Source organism: Temnothorax americanus, unplaced genomic scaffold (genome assembly GCF_048541705.1).
Source record: "Temnothorax americanus isolate GAGA-0224 unplaced genomic scaffold, ASM4854170v1 Scaffold227, whole genome shotgun sequence".
In the NCBI taxonomy this organism is placed as follows: domain Eukaryota; kingdom Metazoa; phylum Arthropoda; class Insecta; order Hymenoptera; family Formicidae; genus Temnothorax; species Temnothorax americanus.
In genome coordinates, this window is record NW_027509368.1 from 29,963 (window position 1) to 54,457 (window position 24,495).

A 24,495-nucleotide genomic window follows, 5' to 3' on the forward strand; every position below is an offset into this window, starting at 1 on the left:
CTAAGGGTTCGTGTCCGAACTAGCTAGTTAGAGGGGATATGCTGCGGCCGCGGCGGCCGCGCTCGGCCGGTCCCGGCGCTCGCCGCTCGGCAAGCTTCGAGCGAGGAGAGAAGGACAGACATACGATTTACTGTCTCGGTTGTCTCCGTCTACGTAGCTGCTTCGCCGGCTATGCGACGTTGCCACGCATTTCGGGTATCGCGTACGGTGTCTCGCCGAGTGCCGAATCTCGAGTTGTCAAAACGACGAGATGCGCTACGTTACATTTATAAATATTTATAAATTATATATATATATATATATATATATATATATATTGTATGTATAATTTATAAATATAAACATTGTAAATAAAACAAAATAAATATTTATTAACATAAAAATTATTTGTTAACGTAATACTATTTTTATTAATTAAGGAAGGAAAGGATTTTTAGGAGTCAGAAGAACAGCTACGCATAAATAAAATATATTACCTATATGTATATTAATATTGTTATTTTATTTGAAAGTAAATTAAAAGAAGTACGTATGATATAAAAGTTATTTCTCATAATAATGAATTTGAATTTCCATGATTTTTTTCTCTTCTCCAGCTTCGCCTCTGCCTCTGCCTCTTCCTCTACCTTCACCTCTTCCTCTGCCACTGCCACTGCCACTGCCAATGCCACTGCCACGGCCTCTGTCTCTGCCTCTGCTTCTGCCTCTCCTTCGCATCGCGTTATATACCGCCCGCACCAACGAGCTTAACGTTTCAGGCTGTAACAAAAATAAATATTTTAAGTAAAATGACATTTTTGTGTATATATATATATATATATATATATATATATATATACACGCACGTAAATAAATTTTATTATTAACACTTTGTCGAACGCTGTCACGTATGCGTCACATGTCGTCACATGTGATATGTGCGACTGTCGTTGTAAAGTGTTAACATTATTAATAATGATAAGAAATTGATTACGATGATACAAATATAACAGACTTTATTTGGGATTGATGGTTTCGGGGATTTACTCTTCCTTTTCTGCCATTTAGATTGAAAATTGCCATTTGATTATAAAAGATATAACAATATAATTTCGCTCGACAAAGCAACAGCTAAGTAGTTTAAAGCGGCCAAAATTCGAGCAATTAACAGAGATGTTAAAAAATGTATTTAATAATTTAAATAACGGTATACACTATACAGTCGTGTTAACGTTTCGAGTCTTACTCGGCTTTCTTCAGAACAATAAAAACATATAAGGAATAACGCATTACAATATCTCGTATCATTTCACAGAAAAGAAATCAGATTCGATCCAACGCTATACAGTTTACATTAATCGGATCTCATCCATGTATGTACATATATCTATCGGATGATCAAACACCTCCTAGAGGGTCCTTCCAACTATCCACCCTTGAGTTCTACTTGTATTTTTATTTCTTTACCAATTTTACAAAAATTGGTTAACGTCCAACAAATATTTTTGTTTTAAAATTTAGATCCTCGACGGCTACGGACCCGGCTGCGTCGGGTGAGGGTTGTTGTAATTAATATTAAAATCAGAAATAAAACAGCCTATCTCTCAAATTTTTATATTTATAAGATCTATACGCGAGATCGTTATAAGGATTCCCGAGAAAAAATTGTGTATAATATGATCAGATGTAAAAATATATTATTAGATATGAAAAGATCTAATTTTATATGAATTTTATATGTTTATATATGTATAATCAGATCCAAAATTTGGAGCGATATTACTTTTTCGAATGCAACTCTCCACATTTTTTATTAAATAAAATATGTAATTCAGATGAAAAAGACAAAATTGAAAAAAAGTAAAAGTAATTTACGAACACAAAGTTTAATAGATGGTAAATTACACAGTAAAAAATTTAATATCCCAGAAAGTCCACTCTAAATTTTGTGTTAAAATAACTCATTCATCGTGTTATTTTTCACATTTAGAAATGTTATATCGACATTTTTTAGTCGATGTATAGGTATATAGGATAAATAGGAGGAGGATAAACAGAATATTTACATAAAAGTAATGACAAATAATGAGTATCGAATCCAGGAAAAAAATTTTTTTAAGGAATAGATCCATAAATAATTTTGTGTAATAAAGTAAAAACCGCATAGAGTGGGCTATTTTTAGATGAAATTATGATTATAAGGGGGAATCCGTCTTTATGAATCTTCGGCAGACCGTAGGCTCTTGGTAATAGACCATCGGTAACAATTGCTATAAATTGTTAAATTTCTTTACACTCATTTTACAGAACAACTACATAATTTTTGACTGGTTTCATAAACCTACATTTTCGGGGAGATACCTTAATTACGACTCTCGACATCCGCTTTGTCAAAAAAGAGGCACAGTCATTTCATTGATAGATAGAGTCTTTCGTTTGTCTTATCCAAGCTTCCACCAAAAAAATCTCGAGTTCGCGATTAACTGTTTGTTAACCAACGGATATCCTTTAGATTTCATTTTCAACATACTAAAAGAACGCATCAAAAGCTTAATCGCGTTACATAGTAAACATACTAACACTGACATAACAATTAACGATAGTGAAGACGCACCACGTCAAGCATATTTTGTTGTACCGTACATCCCGACAATATCTGTACAATTTTCTAACATAATTTGCGATCTAGATACAAAAATAGCTTACTCAAGCTTAAATAAGCTCAGAAGATTCATAAAGGTACATGAAGTCGAAATTCCTACAGGATCACGGAATAATGTAGTGTATAAAATTTCTTACAAAGACTGCGATGCGTCTTATGTCGGATAAACAAAAAGGCTCTTACAAACGAGATTATCTAAACACCGGAAACATATTAACAAAAATACTACACAGAAATCCGTGGTGACAGAACATAGATTTAATAACTATAAATTTGACTGCAATAACGTCGAAATCTTAGATGAAGAAAAAGCATATGGAAAAAGATTAGTCTCTGAAATGATATTTATAAAAAGACAGACTAACGGCCTTAATTTACAAATAATGGATACAGAGAGTCTCCACCATGGGTACCTTCCCATTATAAACAAACTTCCAAAAATATAATTGTAACGTGTTGTTTATAACTTATTGTCTATACGAAACTCCGTGACATTGCTCTTTTACGCTAACGGTCAGTCGTTATCGAACGCTCATGACAGACGGTTGCCTCTTACGGATGGAGAAGGTGAGTGGCCTCCACATAAAAAATTTAGACCCACATGTGTAAAAAATTCAACGATTATTTTCACTCCAGTGCTCCTCCTTATGGCTGGCACTTATTGTTAGAGGAGGCCACACATAGAATATCTTGTCACCCGTGAGTGGCCACCGATGTGTCAAATTAAATGGTTACATTCTACAGTTCACACAGCACAGTATGTATTGAATACATGTATAAAGCATTGCGATCTCTATCCATTACTTAAATTGGAAAATACTTTATTTAGTAGCTGAAGATGGTCCGAGAATAGGGACTGAAACGTACGTCGTTCAATTCCATTGAAGAATAAATATAATTTTGCACCGTCAACAGCGATCGGCTCTTAATTAGCCCGTTCCTTCAACGTATTTTATTTTTTAATAACAATTATAAAATTGTATCCGATTTATATGTGTAATTAATATATTTACGATATATTAATGTGCACACAATATATTACGATATATTAATGTGCACACTTTCACGTTTACGACAATATCATACTATTATATGAAACCCGACTGTTTGTCTGTCCGTCCGTCTGTCCGCGAACTACTCATTCGTTAGTGGACCGAATTTTTACCAAGAGTACATGAAATAGGGGTAGAATTTCCCGGGCAGTGCTATAGGGTGTATAGTTTTTCGTTACCAATTTTCTGGAAACCGGTTTTTTTAATTTCTTCAATTTTTCGGGAAATAATTGACGAAATTTCAAAGAATTGTATATAAAACAGGGGTTGAATTTTTTGGGGAGTGCCATAAAGTGTATAATTTTTTGTTACCGATCTCTTTGGAAGCCGGTACCAAGATTTTTTCAATTAAAAACCATTTGACCGAATTTTTATTAAATTTCATAAACTTTTAATACCGATTTTTTTGGAAACCGGTATGAAAAATTTTTCGAATTACAAACCATTTGACCGAATTTTTATTATAAGTATATGAAATAGGGGTAGAATTTCCCGGGGAGTGTAGAGTGTATAGTTTCTTGTTACCGATTTTCTGGAAACCGGTTTTTTTAATTTTTTTAATTTTTTGGGAAATAATTGATTAAATCTCAAAGAATTATATATAAAGTAGGAGTATAATTTCCCGGGGAGTGCTATAAAGTGTTACTATTTTTTGTTACCGATCTTTTTGGAAACAGGTTCCGAATGACTGAATCTCAAAGAATTGTACATAAAGTAGGTGTTGAATTTCTTGGGGAGTGCTATAATAAAGTATATAATTTTTTGTTACCAATCTTTTTGGAAATCGGTATCAGAAGTAGATAAAAAAGTAATATTTTTCAATTTATAGCATTTTAGAGAGAAAGAGAGAGAGGGGGGAGAGAGGGAGAGAAAGAGAGAGGGGAATGATAGAGGGAGGGGAGGAGAGAGAGACTATTTGCGTGTCTTATTACACATGTCCTCCGGGGCGAAGCCCGGGTAACCAGCTAGTATTATTATATTACACAGCAGGTTTAAATAAAAGTATTATCTCTTTTTTTGTCGTAAACGTGAAAGTGTGCACGTTTCAATGCAAAATGTTTTAAAGCAACTATGATATCTTTGAGCTCTGAGCCATGATATTATAATTTGAACATACAATTTCTATTTTATGTGACCAATTTTATCTTTTTATCTGAGAGATTATATCGAGTATATTTATATTGCATATTGTGTATACACTACCGTCAGAAAGTTTAAGATTATTGATTATTATGTCAAAATAACATAATAAAACAATTTTTTAAATAAAAATGCCTAAAAATAGATCTTATAACTATATTTTATTATTAAACAACAAAACAAACAATTATTAAAATATTCTGAACTAAAAATAAATAGAAAATATTTAAACATTCCTCTCTTCAAAAACAGTAGACGTAGTTCTACGTTGTTGATTGCGGCACAGTTGTCACTGTTTTCTATCCGCTTCTGCCACCGTTCACGTTTCGTAATCATTCAATGCTGTGCTCCATACGTACGTTTTTAAGTCTTAGCCAAATTTTTAAATTTACCGTTCTCGAGCATTTTCTTTCAAAAGTTGTTATTTGTTGGCTATTTATTTTGACTTTTTTTTATTTATAATAAGTTATTTTTGCGATTTGGCATTGGTGATTTAATTTAACCAATTGCACGATAATCACATATTATTTATAACGTTATATCTACACTTTAAAATATTGTGTACACTGAAGAGAGTCTAAACTTAAGAAAATGTTTGTAATAAATTTGCCTTATTGTGTTCACTTTACCATCTGCATTAGCTCTTACGTGCCTTTTACTCTTATTTAATTTATTTGATCATAATATTGAAAATTATTTTTAAATTCTAATATAATTTTCTAAAATTAAATCAATTTTATTTTCAAATTTTTTATGTAAAATATAAAGTAATGTAAGATTATATAATTGCCAAAAAGATAAATAAATAACTTTTTGCAGAGTAATTTTATTCAAGAGTAGGTAACATTTTTAATACTTCTCCTAAATTTTTATTTTATCATGAGAAATGTTTGAAAAATAAAATAAAATACAATGATTATATTTTTTTGTCTTTCAGATACTACTCCCAGTAAGCTTGCAGGTGACGTCACGACAACGGGACGGTCAAAAAGAGAGTTTAAAGATATGACAGTGGCAAGAAACAATGATATATAAACTCGCAAATCGCAAAATAGCAAAATGGATTGGCATTCTGCATTCTGCTCGCACGTTCAGGAGATGCGCGCTAAAGGATTGACGGCAGCCAGTTTTCTACACGAATTGTTTGCTATATGATGCTTTGTTTCGTTCATTCCGTGCGGTTTGTCTGAAGAATTTGTTAATGATTACCAATCTCACACTTGACGGTATCTCTCTGGCGCCTAAATATTTGAAGATCCTTAGTGATAGCCTGGCAAGTAATCTGCAAAGCTTGGCCAGATGTCGAATAGAAGATACAGGTTGGTTAAGACTTGTAAAACATTCAAACTTTTAAGCAATCACTATAAATTAGACATTATATATCTACATATTTCAAATAGAATTTTCTCCTGCATGCAATTTCTTTATAAATTTTAATTAATATAAAAATAATATAATAAAGATATTTGTATTTTTTTACAAGATGTTATATGTTGCTGGAAAGTTTGCGATGTAATTTAAATCTTCATATTCTGAATCTATCGTCACGCTGTCTCACTAATAGAAGAGCTACATACTTGTCATCGTTGTTCTTCCAAAAAAGAAAAGCGGATTTGCTGCAAAATATTTGGAAGGAGTCAACATTACCTCGAAACGCTAACACGGTGATATGTATTGTCAGAAAAATATTACTCCAATTAAAGTGTCATGTTTTTACGGGCAAATTATTTAATACGTTTGCATTTGCATTTCAAGAGGAAGGATTGCGAGTACTAATACTTGATAGAAATATCATCTTAGCGATATTGGCTTGAGGCAATTGACACGTGTGCTGAAAAATGACTTTTAGCTGAACCCTGTGCCTACGGTATTGCGGAATCACTCAACACGGAGGAGAAATTGTATTGGAGCTTTTACAAACAAATAGCGTGCTCACGTAGATTGATTTCAGAGACAATAAGGTGTCGGCTGATATACTTCAAATTATTCGCAAGACTTTGAAGAAAAGGAAAACCAAAGGGGAAAGAATATCTATGAAAAAAAGGTTGCTGAGCCACAAGTCTTTGTACAAGATATGATTCCAAAGGACAAATCTTCTCAGCATGTACCGAAAGAGAACAAATTTTTTAAAGATCAAGCTATAAGTTGTTCAAATTTAGTATTAATTAAAAGCGCGCAATTATATTTTTAATAAAAATATATTATTTATACATTCGCTTTAAATAACATATTTTGCTTCCTCATAAAGGAAGCTTTGTTTTCGTAAAAAAAATTTTTTTTCGTTTTTTTGAATGTGTTCAGAATGTTCTAAAATGTCGAAAAATTGCAATTTAAAAAGTCTGTATGTATATGTATGTGTGTGTGTATGTGCCAAATTTACCGAAATTTCTATAACTCCAGAACTAATCAACCAAATCTTAACGAATTATATGTATATGAAATAGGGGTAGAAAAAACTGAAGAATATAATAAAATTAATAAAAATTGCTAATAATTAAGGGGTTCTTTTTAAATAAAATTTTGAATTTGCAGAAATGTTTGTTTATGCTTTAATTTCCGCAAATTTGGAGATATTGATCTATTTCTAATTTTATTATATTTTTCAGTCTTTTTTTTACCCCTATATTTCATATATAATTCGTTAAGATTTGGTTGATTAGTTCTGGAGTTATAGAAATTTCGGTAAATTTGCTCTAACTTCCGCAAATATCGGGCTTCTTTATAGTTTTTAAGTGTGCAAGTAGAACCCTTTGCTCACAAAGCTTCCTCTATGAGAAAGCCAAAAAAATAAATACTAATAATTATACATTAAATAAAATAAGCTTCCTGTGCAGTAATAATGAGGAAGCAATGTGCAAGTTTGTAATTTGCACCCTTTTTTTTCTATTTTAGCATACTCAAACCAAGACGCAGAAAGATTGCATTTTATAAGTACATCGAACCACGCATATACGGAAGATAAGAAAAAAAGTGGTAAAAAATGTGAATAACACAATGCAGTAAAAACACATCAATTGGACCAACGCGGACGAATTAAAAAATCGGCTATCTCTCATGATTGAACATAATCGGAACTTGATAAGAAACTTGGAGAACAGCACCAATTTTTTACTGAAGGAAAGAGATCGCCGTTTGAGTGCCGGGGAAGCGTATCATAAGCTGCAACCCCGACTGAGAAATCTTAGGAACAAAATCGCTATGCAAAATTTTATTCACTCGAATATGTGTTACGAAAATCAAGTTTACGCAAATTTATAAAACATATATTTAAGGATGTTCTGGAGAGTTAGTCAAAATGTTACGAAGTTGATGAAAATTTAATATCATATATTCTGTATTCTCTTTCAAAGTTCGGGGTCAAATTTCAAATCGATTCACAATTTAGATAAAAAGTTATCAATTCTTGAATATCCGTTTTACAAAGGGTTTTACAGAGAAAAGTGTAAACATTAAAAAATGTTACTAATATAATAATATTTTACACACAAGCAGATCATCAACAAACAAAAATATAGCAACAAAATTTGAAACAATTTACAATTTTTTTTTAAATTAAAAAAAAATAGTAGTAACAGTTATTTACAGTCACTAAATCTGCGTCTTTTACATTCTATTAGATGTGCCGTAACTATTTATATACATTTTTTTGTCTTTGGATCCCTGGAAAATTAATATCGGTGTTTTTAATATTTTCTGCATCCTTTTGATCGGGACGGTACCTCCAGAACATCCTTAAAGACTTGAAAATATCTACAAATGGAAAAATATTAAGAATGGACGACAGATGTCTTAACGTCGAGGTTAGAGAAAATAAAATAAAATGTGTTGTTTGTTATCGTACAAATCAACCGTTTAAAAATGAAATCGCCGAATTTTCCCATAAAAGACCGAATTGTTCTAAGTAAAATTGTGGCGTCGATAAATTTAGATTTTTTGTAACTTGTACAATTTATATGTTGTATGTTGTAAGACAATTCAATATTGGATTTACACAAACAGAAATTATACGAATAAATAAATCAATTATAATATATATAATTATGTCTTGTTTCTTATCTATACAAGCTTTTCTAGTATTATGTATTTTTGTGTAAAAGATATATATTTATTTATAATTTATATATAATTAATTATATTTATAGCATATGTTTTTAGGTTTATATATAGGTCACAATTAAATTACACATTAAAATTCTAATCATTTATATATATATATATATATTTATATATATATATAAGCAAATTTAGAATAGAGATATTTATATAATTGCTTTTTAAATATTAGTATTATTTAAACCTGAAATATTTAAAAATTAATTAACGTTCTGTAATAACGGAATTACTTGAATCCATCGACATATATAGTATGGATTACGCTCAGGTATAGAAAAATATGACCGGTTACTCACCGGTGGAAGAAAAGAGATAGCGACTGGTAGAGGTCGCGTACAGACAAAGAGGAAACGAGGTAGAGGTCAGGACACTTTTTGAAGACTTTTATGTAGAGATCGCCTATAGTCCATACTTATATGTCGATGCTTGAATCAATCGTGTTACCCTTACGTTGTCAATATGACAACGGTAATGTGCAAATCAAATTTAAGTTGATGAAAAACTAGTAATGTTATGTCAGCAGTAACGATAAAATCGTTGACTTTCTCGTTTTTAGAATGCTGACAGCCTCTCTATCACTTACAAGTCGTACTCGTGAGAAAAATTATTATCAGAAATAACTGTGTAATTATCGCGGTACACTTAAAAAGACGAGTACCAAGCTTACATAAGTTAGACCATTTAAAAGATATATAAAACACACACATACACACACACACAGGTGAATGAATTTAGAAATTTTTAGTTGGCACTAAAATTATTAGGCGCTAATATTGTTTAAAGAATTATAAGTACAGTTAAAATAAAAGTATTTTTATTTTCTAATATTAAAAATAACGCAACAGATATTCTTTTATATAAAAGATGCAAAAAAATAAATTTTTGAAAAAATTATTCCTTGCGGTAAAATTACATCTAGGTGTTCTTATTATAAAACTTTCCACACATAGGCCCGTATTTATAGTCGAATTTTATTTCAAGACTATCTTAAGTAATGTCTTAAGATGCTAATACGACTCTATGATTGGTTCATAAGATCGTACTTAACACGGTCTTAAATATAAGATCCGACTATGAATACCGGTCATAAAAAAAGTAAATCGATGAATTTAAAAATTATACGGCTCAAAAATGGTCCTAAAGAGTGAAATAATCACCCCTTAGAACGGCTTTTTGCTTTTTTCGATATCTCTCAAAAAGTATTCAAGATATAAAAAAATTCGGTATAGTTAAACGGCCTGACTGGCAAGTTTTATTAGTATATCACAACGACGTTTCGACCACTAATTTGGGTCCTTTTCAAGTTATTTTAACAAAATCGTAAATCCGTTCAACGAGTAATGTTGTTTTTTTAAATTTCTTATATATTCTTTCATTCTCGTATTTATATAAAAGTTTTATAGTAAAATCTCCTCTATTTAACAACATTAATAACATATTTTTTAAATAATTTTTTAAACAAAATTTTGATTAAAAATTAAAAAAATTTTTTTTCAAAATTGTATTAATGTGGTTAAATAGAGATGTTTTTACCACAAATCTTTTATACAAAACATTTTTTTATATATTCAATAAGAATTATTCGCCAGTGAGAATACGAGATTCTCGTATTCTAGCATTGTTAAAATAACTTGAAAAGGACCCAAATTAGTGGTCGAAACGTCGTTGTGATATACTAATAAAACTTGCCAGTCAGGCCGTTTAACTATACCGAATTATTATTTCATCACTGGCGAATAATTCTTATTGAATATATAAAAAAATGTTTTGTATAAAAGATTTGTGGTAAAAACATCTCTATTTAACCACATTAATACAATTTAAAAAAAAATTTTTTTTAATTTTTAATCAAAATTTTGTTTAAAAAATTATTTAAAAAATATGTTATTAATGTTGTTAAATAGAGGAGATTTTACTATAAAACTTTTATATAAAACATTTTTGGATATCTCAAATATTTTTCGAAATATATCGAGAAAAGTAAATTTACTTTTCTAAACTTTTTTCGATATATCTCGAAAAATATTTAAGATATCAAAAAATATTTTATATAAGAATTTTATAGTAAAATCTCTATTTTTAAAACCCCTTTACATATGAGGAGTGGTTTTACCCTTTAAAATCGTTTTTGGGTAGCAACAAAAAATTTCTAAATTTACTTTTTACTCCCGCAGCCCCTACATGTGTGAAAAGTTTCATTAAAATCAGAATTTTCGAGTTCGTGAGGTTCCCTAAAAAAAATGGCCTTACTCAACTATGATAATAATGAACACTAGTAAACACCTTTTAAACAATAGAAGTTTTTCCTGGTATTAAATTCAGTGCAGCATAATGAGAGTGCCGATTGGCTCGACAAATTCGGCTCGTGCCGGGGAAGGCGGGAATTCGCGTGACGCGCTCATATAAATTCCCGGATCTCCGCGCGCGGAGTCGCACTCGATTATATTATCATCCGGCAGTATTGAAAAATCCCAGAAAGAGATATCTTGTGTTCTTGCGAATTACTGAGAGACTTTCGTTGCTCGCGTTAAGTCTCCGTTCGTTACTTTAGCTCGAATTCGTGGACGCGCGGACTTGCGTTACCGCAATACATGGTCGCAGGATCTAAATTCAAAGACTTGTAAATATCTGTAAATAGACTTTATTAAGACATGTAACTGCAGTGTAAATAGACTATAAACCAAAAACACTTTTTCGTATTAAGTCCCTTCTCACGCGCCTCATCTCCGATTCTTTCCTCCGCTCGCGCACATTATTTCTATTTTGACAAAATTGTAAACGTATTACTTAATAAATTAATCATCAATATAAATTAATCGTAATTTGATCAAAGTGTTAATTGCAATTCATGGTTTTTGCGGATTCTAAAAATACGATATTATATCGTAGAGTGACACACAAACTTAGCGAACAGCAATTATTTTATTCGACTGTAAGCTTTGTATTGAAGATGCAATTGCAGCAGTAGATATTTGTGATAAGATATTTTCTCATTTTTTAACAAAAACAAAGTAACTTTTATTACCATTTTAAATCGGAAACTGATAAAGTTAGATGATAAATGACAGATAGCAATCATACACGATATTAGTAATCTAAGAACAAATTACTCTTAATTCAGAAAATTGTAACTTTGGCAGATATTTATAGCGCGTAAATAATTTTCGGTTTTTAATTCAGAGTATAATTATAATTGCATATTTATAGAGACTGTAGATATTAATTTATTGTTTGACACATGGAGAAAAAATTAAATTAGCAACAAACACGACGAATTATATACAGAGATAGAAATCTGTAGATAATTCTACCCATTGAATCAATCACCGATTAAGTTAACTAAAGTTTGATTGAGTTCAATCGTCTAGCGTTTAGACGAAGTAGAAATTATTTAACTTTTCAGTAATTGATATTACATTGCTTTTTAATACACAAATATTCAGTCTTGGGTCAAATTTTGAGGCAATGTCTTTCTTGTTTACGAAATATGCAGACATGCAGCTCGTTTATGGGTATACTTAAATTGAGAAATTATTCAAACTTTAACTTGCAATATCTCGCTTAGCATTAAAGATATCTAAAAACTGTAAAGGACTTTTCGACTCAGATTTTTATGTAGAATATGCGATTCTTTTTATGACATATACATCAATTAAATCCTGCATAGGACCAGCGTATAGCAGTGCCGCGATTTCGTGGAATCGGTGAGATATGAGAATCCCTACTACTTGGCATGGGGATTTGGGGATTCACACCACTATTATATACATACATGCACGATATATCGATGTAGCAGAAGCCGAAGCTATACCGATATGCAATGCATGTGGTAGTAGCGTCTCATGTCCCCCATGTGGTGGGGACATTCCACGAAATCGCGGCACTGGCTTACAGATACAGTCCACATATGTACCGCATTCGCCGCTGATAACTTCATGGCACCAGTGCGATTTTGATGCGTGCCGCGAGTATTCGAGTGTTCTCCAACAAACGTTTTCAAACGAGCGTTCTCTGACCCAACAGGTACGCTTACCTATTAATAGATCGACGCCGAACCTAAGAATTATTGCACACATTCGTAAGCAATATGCTATAGTTATGATTGCCACAGCAAAAAGAAAAGTTTTTGGCGGAATTTATTGCAAAGAAATAACTCGTGTTTGAAAGGAAGACGGACCAAAACCTTGATTTTGGAGCAAAGTTATTGTAAGTCTTGAAATTAACACGTTCGCTACCGCTGGAAAACGATTGATGCGGCTACAGGCTTTATTTTTACGGGTACGCAGAGCATTCTGCACATTTTCATTTTCGCACATATAAATCCGTATTCTTAGTTTATTTTATCATAAATGCGCGCATTTAGCATATAGTTTATGTTATATATACTATAGAATTTCAGAAATATATATATAAATGCGCGCATTTATCGATAAAAGTGAACTGAGAGAACGGGCCTTATATAGTAAACAGGCAATCGAACACGTTACATAAAGTGCTGCACATGTACATATGACAATATAAAGTTGTGTTATATGTATGATTTTCTCTTGAGAATCGATGCATCATACATATGATAGCGGACATTTTGAGATTCGCCACTGTGATTAAAAGTAAAACCACTGTAGTTAGAATCATTAGCACTAAAGAAATATTTCACGTGTGATGCAAATTATTTACTTTCTAATTGCGTTTATTGTGAATAAATAATTATTTTTAACAAAGATTTATTTTATGTCTGCGTTTGACAAACTATGTCTGAGAAACACTACGATTAGCGTTTTAATATTTTTTTAAAGCCAGCAATTATGACACAATGATATAGCTCTGGAAAACAAAAATTCTTATTTTCTTACTGTCAATTTGTCAATCGTAATGAAAATTGAATAAAGTAAAATAAAATAAAGTTGCAATAATATCTGTCAGCTGATTTCAACTGATATAGGTGTTAATTTTACATATGTGAAAAGTTAATAATTTTATCAAATAATATTAACAAATCCAAGTATCTTCGACGTGATGGATGTGCTTCGAAACCTACATTTGCCTTTACTTTTAAGTGTGAGAGATGATAATATTTAATATAAGTTAATGACTATCTACAAACTGTTAATTGATTAACTGCGTTAAATTTTGACTTATGTAAGGTCGTAATTCGTGTTTTAATTGATTGGCTGCATAATTAAATTCCGATTTACTAAGCTATGTGCTGAAGATGACCCAAAGAGCAGGTCGAAATGTACGCTAATCTTAGTCTATAGATTGTAATAATTTATATATTGTAGCGCATTAACTGTCTTATCGCGACTGACTCTTATTGCCAAATTTGTTAATATTATTTGATTTTATTCAAAAGAACTTTTATATATTTTTATTTATTGTTATTAATTTTACTAATATAAATATTTTAATTAATATTTTAATAAAAAATAATCAATTTTAATTCAGAAAAGAGAGAAGAAGGAGGGAGGAAAATATAGAACAAGAATAATTTATTTCGTACGACTCGCACGACCTAATTAATATTGTTTAGACTGTTCCATAAAACACGCGACACCAAGGAAAGAGAAAAAACATAGAAAAAAGAGGAAGAAGACATAAATATAAAGTAGAAATAAGTTATTGTGCCGCGAGTTTGTAAATTTTTTTTATTAATGCAAAAAACGATATAATCGTTTTAATAAAAATATTTACCGTTTATCACCTTTTGCCATCTTTCAGGCAGCATACAGATACCACGGCGAAAGAATATGTCTCGTCTTTTGGCTTGATATATTCATCGACTCATTTTCTAGCTTCATGCTTCATTTCCAAAATGTATATCGGAGAGGCTGTGCTGTTTTAACCGAAAGTGGTAATCGGCGATAAGATATTTGGAGAGGAAATGAACTTCCTATTCTCGAGATATAGCAATTGTTTGATCTAATTAGCAACATGGGTCTTCGCGTTATCTTGAAGCAAAATAACTTGGCATCGTTTTGAGTTACATGCCGGACGTTTCTCTCAAAGTGCCTGATTAAAACAGTTTATTTGATATATACTTAGCGTTCCACTGTGACTGTTTGATCCAGTCTATCGGGTGGATTTCTTCTGAGAAGTCCACCACTCATAATCACTACAGTACTCCATGTTTATTTCATCACCAGATACAGAGAAGCATAGCTATGTTGGCGTGTACGTTGCGTTTTAATGTTGAGGTCATCAGTTGCTCAGGATTCGCCCACGATTTCTTGCAATAAGGGTTATCGTAATAAATAAATCACTTTTTGTCGCCTGTCACGATTTGCCACAAAAACATTTCTTTTGTTGTCTTGTTAACAGTGCAAGACTGGCACCTGGCGCGCGTCATAAATATGATGGTTCTAGCGTTAATTTATCTTTGCACTGCCTGTATGTATTATTCATACTTTTTGTAATAGAAACATTCATATTCTTCTTAATAATTTTGAATAAGTTTCAATATAATGACGTATTTAGACGTGTTTAATTTACAGTGGTTTCCTGAAAAAGAATTAGGAAATAGTGAAGCAAATATTTCTTTACCAGTAGCGATCAATATTATTTATTACTTTTTTATTTGTTCAAATGATTACGAAGTTTATGGTTAGTTATCTGGAGAAGTATTATATTACACTTTCTGAATAGTGATAAGACTCTTTACTCTTTCTCTCTTTGTACGCTCACACATGTATGATCAGTGAAGAGATGATGATATATGAGTGACTGCAAGAATCGAGCAGAATCTGTCATTTGTAACTATTTAAATAAGTAATACATTACATTTAGATGATTACGAAATGACGCTCGGTTTCTGCTTGCAATCGTATATTTTATGTCGACAGTCTCCGCTGGTGGAACACGAGCTTAATTAAATATAATTTATTTATGCAATTGACATTAATCTACCCTAATGTTTTATTTATTACTTGATTTGTTCTTTTATTGTTATTTTCTTTCAACTCCATTGCTCAACAACATTGCAATCTTATGTATATTGCGATAAAATGTTTTAGTGTTATGATGAAATATATACACAGAAAAATATTATTCTACAGCCAAGAAAGACAATTACTTATTTTATTTTATTTGTTTTAAATAATAGTTTTCTTCAATAAAGAAATATTTTCTTAGTAATAATTTCAAAGTATACTTGGCACAAGTCTTTAAAAATGTCATCATTTTGTGTTTAAAAGAATAATTTATTCTTCTTTTAAGAATATTACTTTATATCAAAGAAAACAAAATATAGTTAAAAGACAGAAAGTTATTCTTGTTTCAAGTAAAAAAATCCATGTTTTTAATTTAAATAAATATATTTATTTTAGAAACAATGTTATCTCAGCAAACAAGTAATTACTTTTATTTTTATAAACTAGTTTACTATAATTCGTCAGGTAAGAATATGAATTACTTGAAATCAATGAATTACTTCTGAAAACTGAATACTGCAGCACTAAGAATATAGTCAGAGGTGTGGTTCAATGTGGTAAAATGTCAGACTCATAACCACGAAGAACCGAGTCCGAGTTTACCTAATTACAGGAAATTTAATATTTTAATATTTTAAAGTTTAATATTTTAATATTTTAAAATTTAATATTTTAAACTGTAAACCCCCCCCCCCCTGAGAGGTATCTTGAATCTAGAAGGCATGAGAACCTCCTAGATTCAAGCAGATGATGATTAAACGTTACATCAAATTATAATTTATCTTGTATTTCTTTGCAATTAGATAATAACGAAAGAGTAGACAATTGTAATGGAAAAAGAGACAATTGTAATGGAACAATCAAGTTACACATCATCACCATACCCTAATCCGCAGCCACCACCGATAATGCCACTACCACGTAAGTGTATAAAATCATGAAAATAGAATTTTATAAGTAATAAATTATATTATATAAATGCATACATACAATAATGAATACAGGCAATATTTTACCTAATTATCCAAGACAGAGAGAAACCTCTCTGTCCAAGATTAATACTACTTTAATATGGTTGCAGAAACGGTACATACGGTTTTAACGAGGATGGTGTTCAGCAAGGAAAGTCAACATATAATCTGTCCACATTGCCATGCTGACATAAGTACGCGCGTAGTATCGGAAGCAAACACGAAAACACATCTGCTTGCGTTACTACTCTGTGCATGCGGGTAAGATTTCGAAATATAGGGTAAGAGAATTTTACCAGAAAAAGTATGATTAAATCTGACGTCTTTTCGCAGATGCTGTTGTTGTGCACCGTGTCCTTACTGCACGGATTCTAGTCGAGTCCACAGGCATTATTGTCCAGCGTGCACTAATTTCCTTGGTGAATCAACAAATTAATCAATTTGTCCACTTACAATAAAAATATACGAAGATACAGCAGAATTATGTTACCATCAATTCAGTGGCGGATTTACCAAACTCCGTCGCGGCGCGGCGTCGCTCTACGCATTTAAAATTTTGCCGCCCCTCAAACTTGGCTGTAGATCAATTTTTAATTATCAACTCATTTTTTAAATTGTTCTATTATTAATTATTTTTATAATATTTATATTAGAATGGAACTAATAAAAAAAGTTATCTTCAAAGAAACATATTTTATAAGAAATATGTTTCTTTTGGCATTTTTTACATAGATTAACCAGCGAAGCGTGAAACTCTATACGAATTTAATGTCTAGGACAGGGCTCATGCTAACCAAGTTTGGAAAGGAAAATTACAATCTCGCCGCCCCCAAATTTCTGTCACCCTACGCTTCAACGTAGTTAGTATAAGGTAAATCCGCCACTGCTGATCAGTTATTCGATTCATGAAGAAGACATTGCTTTTACCACATATTTCAAATAAACCGTTGTCAAATTATTCACACATAAATTATAGTCTAAAAAGTTTTGTTGTTGCCCACAATTTTATGAAGCTTGTGAATAATTGACACACACAAACATGCGCAAAGAGGAAGAGGCGAGATTTGCTTACTCTTTTATTTTTATAAATAACAGTGAAGAAAGCAGATTATATAGAAGTTGCATATATACTTTATAAGTGTTTTTTATACTGTTCACTCATTTTTTTTATCAATCTGTAATCTTGCATTGTAAAAGGAAATATTATAAAAGAAATTAGTGATTCTCTTTTAGACATAAGTGTCTAAAAAATATTTTATAAACGTCTGTACGTTTTTAGACATGTGTGCAGTCTGGAATACTATATTATTAATTATACTTACGTGTATAGTATATATATTGTAACATGAAATGTATCATAACCAATAAAATTGATTAGAAGACTTCAAATTTGAGTTCCTTGTCAAAGCGGATAATTACAGTTTATTACCTTCAAAAATATTTCTTAGACATTAGCATTTTAACTACTGACGCTATCCTAAAAAGTTTCCATTTTCTTCACCTAAAAGAATTACGTGGGATTCCTTTTTCAAAGGCCGAGCGAGATAGGTTGAAGAAAGCTCGAAGGCATTTGGAAAGACGACTGGTTGTGAAACGGAATTCCGTACAAGGAGAACGAACTCTTCTTGCAGATGGAAAGTTTGCAGTTGGAAGAAGAGATCGAACGGCCGGGCCAAGGCCGAGAGTGGTAGCTATGAAGGCGCAGCATCGATTCGAACAACGGGAATCGGTTTTTCGTCGTTTGCAGATGCAGCTCGATCAGAACGCAAATCGAATCATCCATTGCCGATCGGTAAATTTCTTACATCGACGACTTCAGTGCCGATAGTATAGCGGCAACGGTAATACTAACAGCCGCAGTTGCAGTAACAGTGTACTAACAGCAGCAATAGCGCTTACGACGACGATGCATATATCCGATTAGTCGAACCTTCCCTTTCGTCGGTTACTTTTAGCGTCCCGTATAATACAGTAAGTACATTTTCTTCGATTTAGGGTTTGTTGAATTGAAAATAAATATTACAATGTAATATACTGTTACGCCCGTGCTGTACGCCCGTTCCGTGCGCTCATGCGGGTCGCCTCGTAGCGAGAAGTCGCGAATCGTCCTTAGCGACGGCTGTGTTATTGATAATTACGACTGTCAGATTACGCTCCGGGTGTCCGTCACGATCGGACGTGTTAACCCGAGCTCCGTGTACAAACGAATCTACATTAAACGAGTTCCTTTTTATAAAATAACGAGCCTTATTTATTTAGTGAGTGCCGGAGTGCGCGTCGCGAGTGTGTGCAAGAGCGAGAGAGTGGTTAACGCCCGGCGAGCGTAACAATACAATGGTAATATAACAATAATGAAAGTTTGGCCGTACCTGTTTTTTCATATTCATTGTTCGAGATTCCGTTATTACGTTGCGCCATCGACCACGCTATCGACCACGGATTGACGCGGCAGCTTGCGCAAGCACACGGGCGCGCTCATCGCCAACGTCTTCCTCGCGATCGAGGGAGTCGTAAAAATGGCCGCGCTGTGATCAAACGTACGACGTGTGCTCTATGCTTTTCTCGAGAAATACTCGAATTGAAGTGCCCATCGCAGTAATTGAAGCTGCTGAGAGACTTAAGCGTGAAAGAGACCGCTCAGCCAGCTCTGGTACATCAACACGACGACTCATAGCGTTTTCGATTTGGTGACTCGAGCGACCCTGAGTCGGGTCGAGTCAGATCTCAAGTTCGATTTAAAACTCGATATCTTTAGGAACGCACTCAGTATCATGGCGGAAGGTGTGTCTCCTAACCTATTACTGACAGTTTAGCACGAAAGCTCTAGCACTATTGGCACATGCGGAACTTCATACTTCAAAAGATCTCGCGAAAGTTTTTCAGCTCGTATTAAGTAAATGTAATAAAACAAATGTACATATATGTACATTTGTTCTTTTTTATAATTAACAGCAATTACTAACATATAGTGCAAGTTTCTTACCTAATCCACTCATTGTTATATTTATTACATTTACTTAATACGAGCTGAAAAATTTTCTCGAGATTTATTGAAGTATGAAGTTCCGCATGTGCTAATAGTGCTAGAGCTTCCGTGAACTATCAGTAATAGGTTAGGAGACACACCTTCCGTCATGATACTGAGTGCGTTCCTAAAGATATCGAGTTTTAAATCGAAGTTTTTCCAAAATAACATTTATTTTTGAAAAAAAAAAAAACGCATTTATAATAATGAACACTTTAGTAAATACCTTTTAAACAATAGAAGTCTTTCCTGGTATTAGATTCATTACAGCATAATGAGTGCCTAATAATTTTGGCCGACACTGTATGTTAATTTCATTTTAGCAAAATTGTAAATGTGTTATTTAATCAGTTAATCGTTGATTAAATTAATCGTAATTTGATCAAAGTGTTAATTGCAATTCGTGGATTTTGGGGATTATAAAAATATATTATATGCATTTCCAGCAAGACGTAATTGCGGCAGCAGATGTTTGTGATAAGATATCTCTTCTCGTTTTTTAATAAAATACATGATATTAGTAATAAGAACAAATTACTCTTAATTCAGAAAATTGTAACTACGGCAGATATTTATAGACGTAAATAATTTTCGGTTTTTAAATCAGAATATAATTATAATTGCATATTTGTATTTATGGAGACTGTAGATATTGATTTATTGTTTGACATATGGATAAAAAATTAGATTAGCACCGACGAATCATATACAGAATTAGAAATCTTGTAGATAGTTCTATCCATTGAATCGATCCACCGATTAAGTTAAAAAAAAGTTTGATTAAAGTTGATCGTCTAACACTCTAACGTTTAGACAAAGTTGCGATTTGAATAGAAATTATTTAATTTTTCGGTAATCGGTGCTACATTGCCTTTTAAGCAACATTCTGTAAACATCTCACAAAATTTATTTTCCGTTTTTTTTTCTTCGATATACAAAATATGTCAATTATAATGCAGGAGGAGAAAACGGCCGTATTTAAATTTGTAAATACATGCGTATATCTAAATATATACAGGGTGATTCAAAAGATTACTGCCAAACTTAAGGAGCGTATAGAGGGATCAAAATAGAACTTTTGATTAGGTACCTATGTTCTCCGAAGTAATCCTGAGTCAGTATAGACCTCGGTATAGACCTTTGAATGTATAGAAATCGAATAATATACCAATGAAATAATCGTAATTTGCTACTCTTCTACTCTAGCTTTATTTTGTTTTTATTAAAGTTTTGTTAAGAATTTCGTGAGATACCTACCTGAGATATTTGAGAGAGTGCGCCAGAGTTTGTTTGACCATGCAATGCTTGCATTGAATGTGGAGATCGCCAATTCGAACACCTTTTGTAAATTCAATTTATGCTAATGTAATCCTGAACAAAAACAAACCTTAATAAAAACAAAATAAAGCTAATAAACAAGTAGCAAATTATGATTATTTCATTGGTATATTATTCGAGTTCCATACATTCAGAGGCCTGTAAGTACTGACTCAGGATTGACATCGAAGAACATAGGGCCGCATCACAGTCTCCGATTAACGTGATCCTCTGATTAAACTCACTCTTCGTCTCTTTCTAGGGAAACAGTTAGAAAGAGATGTAGTAAAGTGTAAATTTATGAAAAAAAAATCTTAAGTAATAAGGTAAATGTACCAATGCCTGGACAGTCAGTGGACACGTGTCTATGTCTGGACACCTTTATCATTTTAGTCCTTAAATAAGTCTATTAACGTTTGGATGCTATAACTAAAATTTCAAAATATAAGAAGAATATTTTTATCTTTGATTTTAATTTATATTTATTTAAGGACTAAAATGATAAAGATGTCCAGACATGGGTACGTGTCCTCTGACTGTCCGGGCATTGATACATTTACCTTAATAATATTATAAAAATGCATACGACAATATTTTTGCATACCTAATCATCCAAGATTAATACTACTTTAATGTGGTCACAGATACGGTACATACGGTTGTAACGGTGATGGCCTTTGACAAGGAAAGTCAAAATCTGATCTGTTCACATTGCCATGCTGATATAAGTACGCGCGTAGTATCGGAAGCAAACACGAAAACACATCTGCTTGCGTTACTACTCTGTGCATGCGGGTAAGATTTCGAAATATAGGGTAAGAGAATTTTACCAGAAAAAGTATGATTAAATCTGACGTCTTTTTGCAGATGCTGTTGTTGTGCTGTCTGATCAGAGGCGTATCTATAGAAAATAGCTCCTATGGCAAGTACTGTAATCGCGCCCCTATCGAAACATCTGACACCTATCTTTTAATATAATTGTACCATAATTAGGTAAAAAATACATACGTCAAGTTTGTTCTTTTATTTAACATACATTATAGTACTCTATAGTACATTATAGTACTATATTTAACGTACATTATAGTATTATATGAAAATTATAAATGCACCTTCTTTGCTTTTACTGATGAAAATTGGTCTATGATATGCTCAAAATCAGTTTTCTCAGTTTCTTCTCTCTCTATGCTCAACAGAGCAAGATCACACAATCTGCTTTGACCCATGGAAGCTCTCAAATACGAAAGTATTAGTTTTAACTTGCTGAATGATCTATTGATCTCTCATAGTTGGGCGATGGAAACTGCGATTGTTAGCATTATCTGAATAGCAATGCGGAGATTGGGAAAGACGCTCTCATCTCCATACTGAACAATAAATTCGAGAAGTTCTTGAGGTCTTGATATTTTCATGTTGGACCGACTTGATAGCTGTGAAGAAAGGCAATGAATTATTGGTGCAAGAGTGCAGTTATTCTAGTAAGATTAGTTACACCGCTGGAGAAGTTGGCAGTATTGTTGCCGATCTCCCTTATGCTTGTAATCAATGAGTTTCGGAACGCGGCGCTCTCTCTGTCTCGCGCCATTCCAGGTGGAACGTGTATTATTTTATCCTCTGTACTAGTGGGGATTCGTACAATTGTGCCACTGCGTGTTGGTTTGTTTTGGTTAAACCTAACAGATTATGGGCCCAGCTAAATGCTCATAACTGTGATTGTGAGTGAGGTAGAGGTAAAAAATCTACAAGAAAGCCGAAAAAGGCAGTGCGGTACTCGTGTAACGGAACGACCGTGGCGGACATTTTGTCGTTGGCGTGTCGGTTAAAACGAAACGAACTGCTTGGCGATCCGGGAAACAATGGATCAATTAACATCGGCAACAGTGGGTGTCGTGAAGCTGGAAGGAGCCAAAAACTGGAATGTGTGGAAATTCCAGGTGGGTGTATTACTGCGAGGTCTCGGGGTTTTTGAGATCGCAGAAGGTACGAGGATAAAACTAGAGGCAGAACCAAAGCGGACAGCATGGCTGAAAGAAGATTCCAAAGCTCAAAGTCTAATCGTTACAAGGCTGTCAGAATCTGTAATGTTGCATGTCCTGACATGCACAATTGCGGCAGAAATGTGGAGAAAGCTGCATAGTGTACGAGCAGAGGAGTGACACAAGCATTCATATGGTGCAACAGCAATTTTTTCAACTGAAATATACTCAAGGTATGGACATGTCGCTATTCATATCAAAAGTACAGGAGTTTCAGAGTAAATTGAAACAGCTGGGTGAAGAAATGTCAGACAAATTTGTTATGACAAAGATCTTGATGTCCTTGCCTGAGGGATACGGCCATTTTGTATTAGCATGGGAGTCGACATCAGAAGAAAGACAGACAGTAGATAACTTAATAGCGAGACTGTTGGTCGAGAAAGAACGGCTGAAAGCGAAGATGGATACATCTGAGAAGAGTGTTGCAATGTCAGCAGTGAAGAAAAATATAAAGTGCTTTAAATATGGACAATCCGGACATTTTAAGAAAGACTGTAAAAATAATGACAATCGGAATGTGAAGCGTTGTTATGTGTGCAATAAAAAGGAACACCTGAAAAGTGAATGTCGGTTCAATAGTGACAATGACAATAAAAAACAAGCAGAGAATAAGAAGGAGAGTAATGCATTTATAGTGTCAGCCATGGTTAGTGATGGACAAGCGTGTTACAATAAATGGTTGGTAGACAGTGGCGCTAGCGAACACATGACTTTTGATCGCACCTTGTTTGCGAGCTACAGCAAGCTGCTAAATAAAAGGTTGGTGATCATAGGTGACGGAACAAAATTAGACGCTGTTGGTGTAGGACAGATAGTATTGAAAGCGTTTAATGCAAAGTGCTATATTGAGACTACGTTGAACAATGTATTGCATGTGCCTGATTTGAAGATTTTATTTTCTGTGGCAAGCGCGGTAATTAAAGGTTATAGCATAAAAGCAGACAGTAATAAATGCAAGTTTGTAAAAGACAATAAAATAAGTGCTATTGCAACGCGTGATGGAAAGTTTTATATAATGGATTTTAAATGTGATAGTTCAAACAGTGTATCAGCAAATGTAGGGTACAGTTTGAAAGACTGGCATATGAAAAGCTGGCACATCAAAATTTTGAGTGTGTCAAGGACATATTGAGGAATAATAATATCAAGTTTTCAGGAAGAGTCAACACTTGTACGGCATGCTTGGAAGGGAAGCAGCATAAACTCCCATTCCAGAGAAGCGAATCATCTACATCAAAGGTGGGTGAATTGATTCATGCGGATGTGTGTGGACC

At 32.9% G+C, this 24,495-nt stretch overlaps 1 protein-coding gene and 1 pseudogene across 3 annotated transcripts; both read left to right on the forward strand.

Moving 5' to 3' along the window:
- The first annotated feature begins 5,758 nt into the window (after positions 1 to 5,758).
- Positions 5,759 to 8,852, forward strand: LOC143898256 (protein Cep78 homolog; annotated as a pseudogene). Its single transcript, XR_013257159.1, has 3 exons — positions 5,759 to 6,152; positions 6,317 to 6,504; positions 6,589 to 8,852. The product of XR_013257159.1 is annotated as a protein Cep78 homolog (transcript).
- Positions 8,853 to 12,839: 3,987 nt separating this feature from the next.
- LOC143898254 (uncharacterized) lies at positions 12,840 to 18,239 on the forward strand. Of its 2 annotated transcripts, none has more exons than XM_077407599.1 (4): positions 12,840 to 12,969; positions 16,676 to 16,793; positions 16,954 to 17,104; positions 17,177 to 18,238. In XM_077407599.1, exons 2-4 carry the CDS (start codon positions 16,703 to 16,705, stop codon positions 17,277 to 17,279), a joined length of 345 nt encoding a protein of 114 aa, XP_077263725.1. In that variant the 5' UTR covers positions 12,840 to 12,969; positions 16,676 to 16,702; the 3' UTR covers positions 17,280 to 18,238. The 2 variants fall into 2 exon arrangements, with proteins under 2 accessions (XP_077263725.1, XP_077263726.1); XM_077407600.1 differs by lacking the exon at positions 12,840 to 12,969 and adding an exon at positions 13,025 to 13,224 and having other exon boundaries at positions 17,177 to 18,239.
- Positions 18,240 to 24,495: the final 6,256 nt, after the last annotated feature.

Bases quoted from the DNA above. Each gene is read 5' to 3' on its own strand.
- LOC143898254 (XM_077407599.1), top strand. From the start codon at position 16,703: ATGGAAAAAGAGACAATTGTAATGGAACAATCAAGTTACACATCATCA. The intron at 16,794-16,953 runs GTAAGTGTATAA...ATATGGTTGCAG, and splicing joins ACCGATAATGCCACTACCAC to AAACGGTACATACGGTTTTA. The intron at 17,105-17,176 runs GTAAGATTTCGA...GTCTTTTCGCAG, and splicing joins TTACTACTCTGTGCATGCGG to ATGCTGTTGTTGTGCACCGT.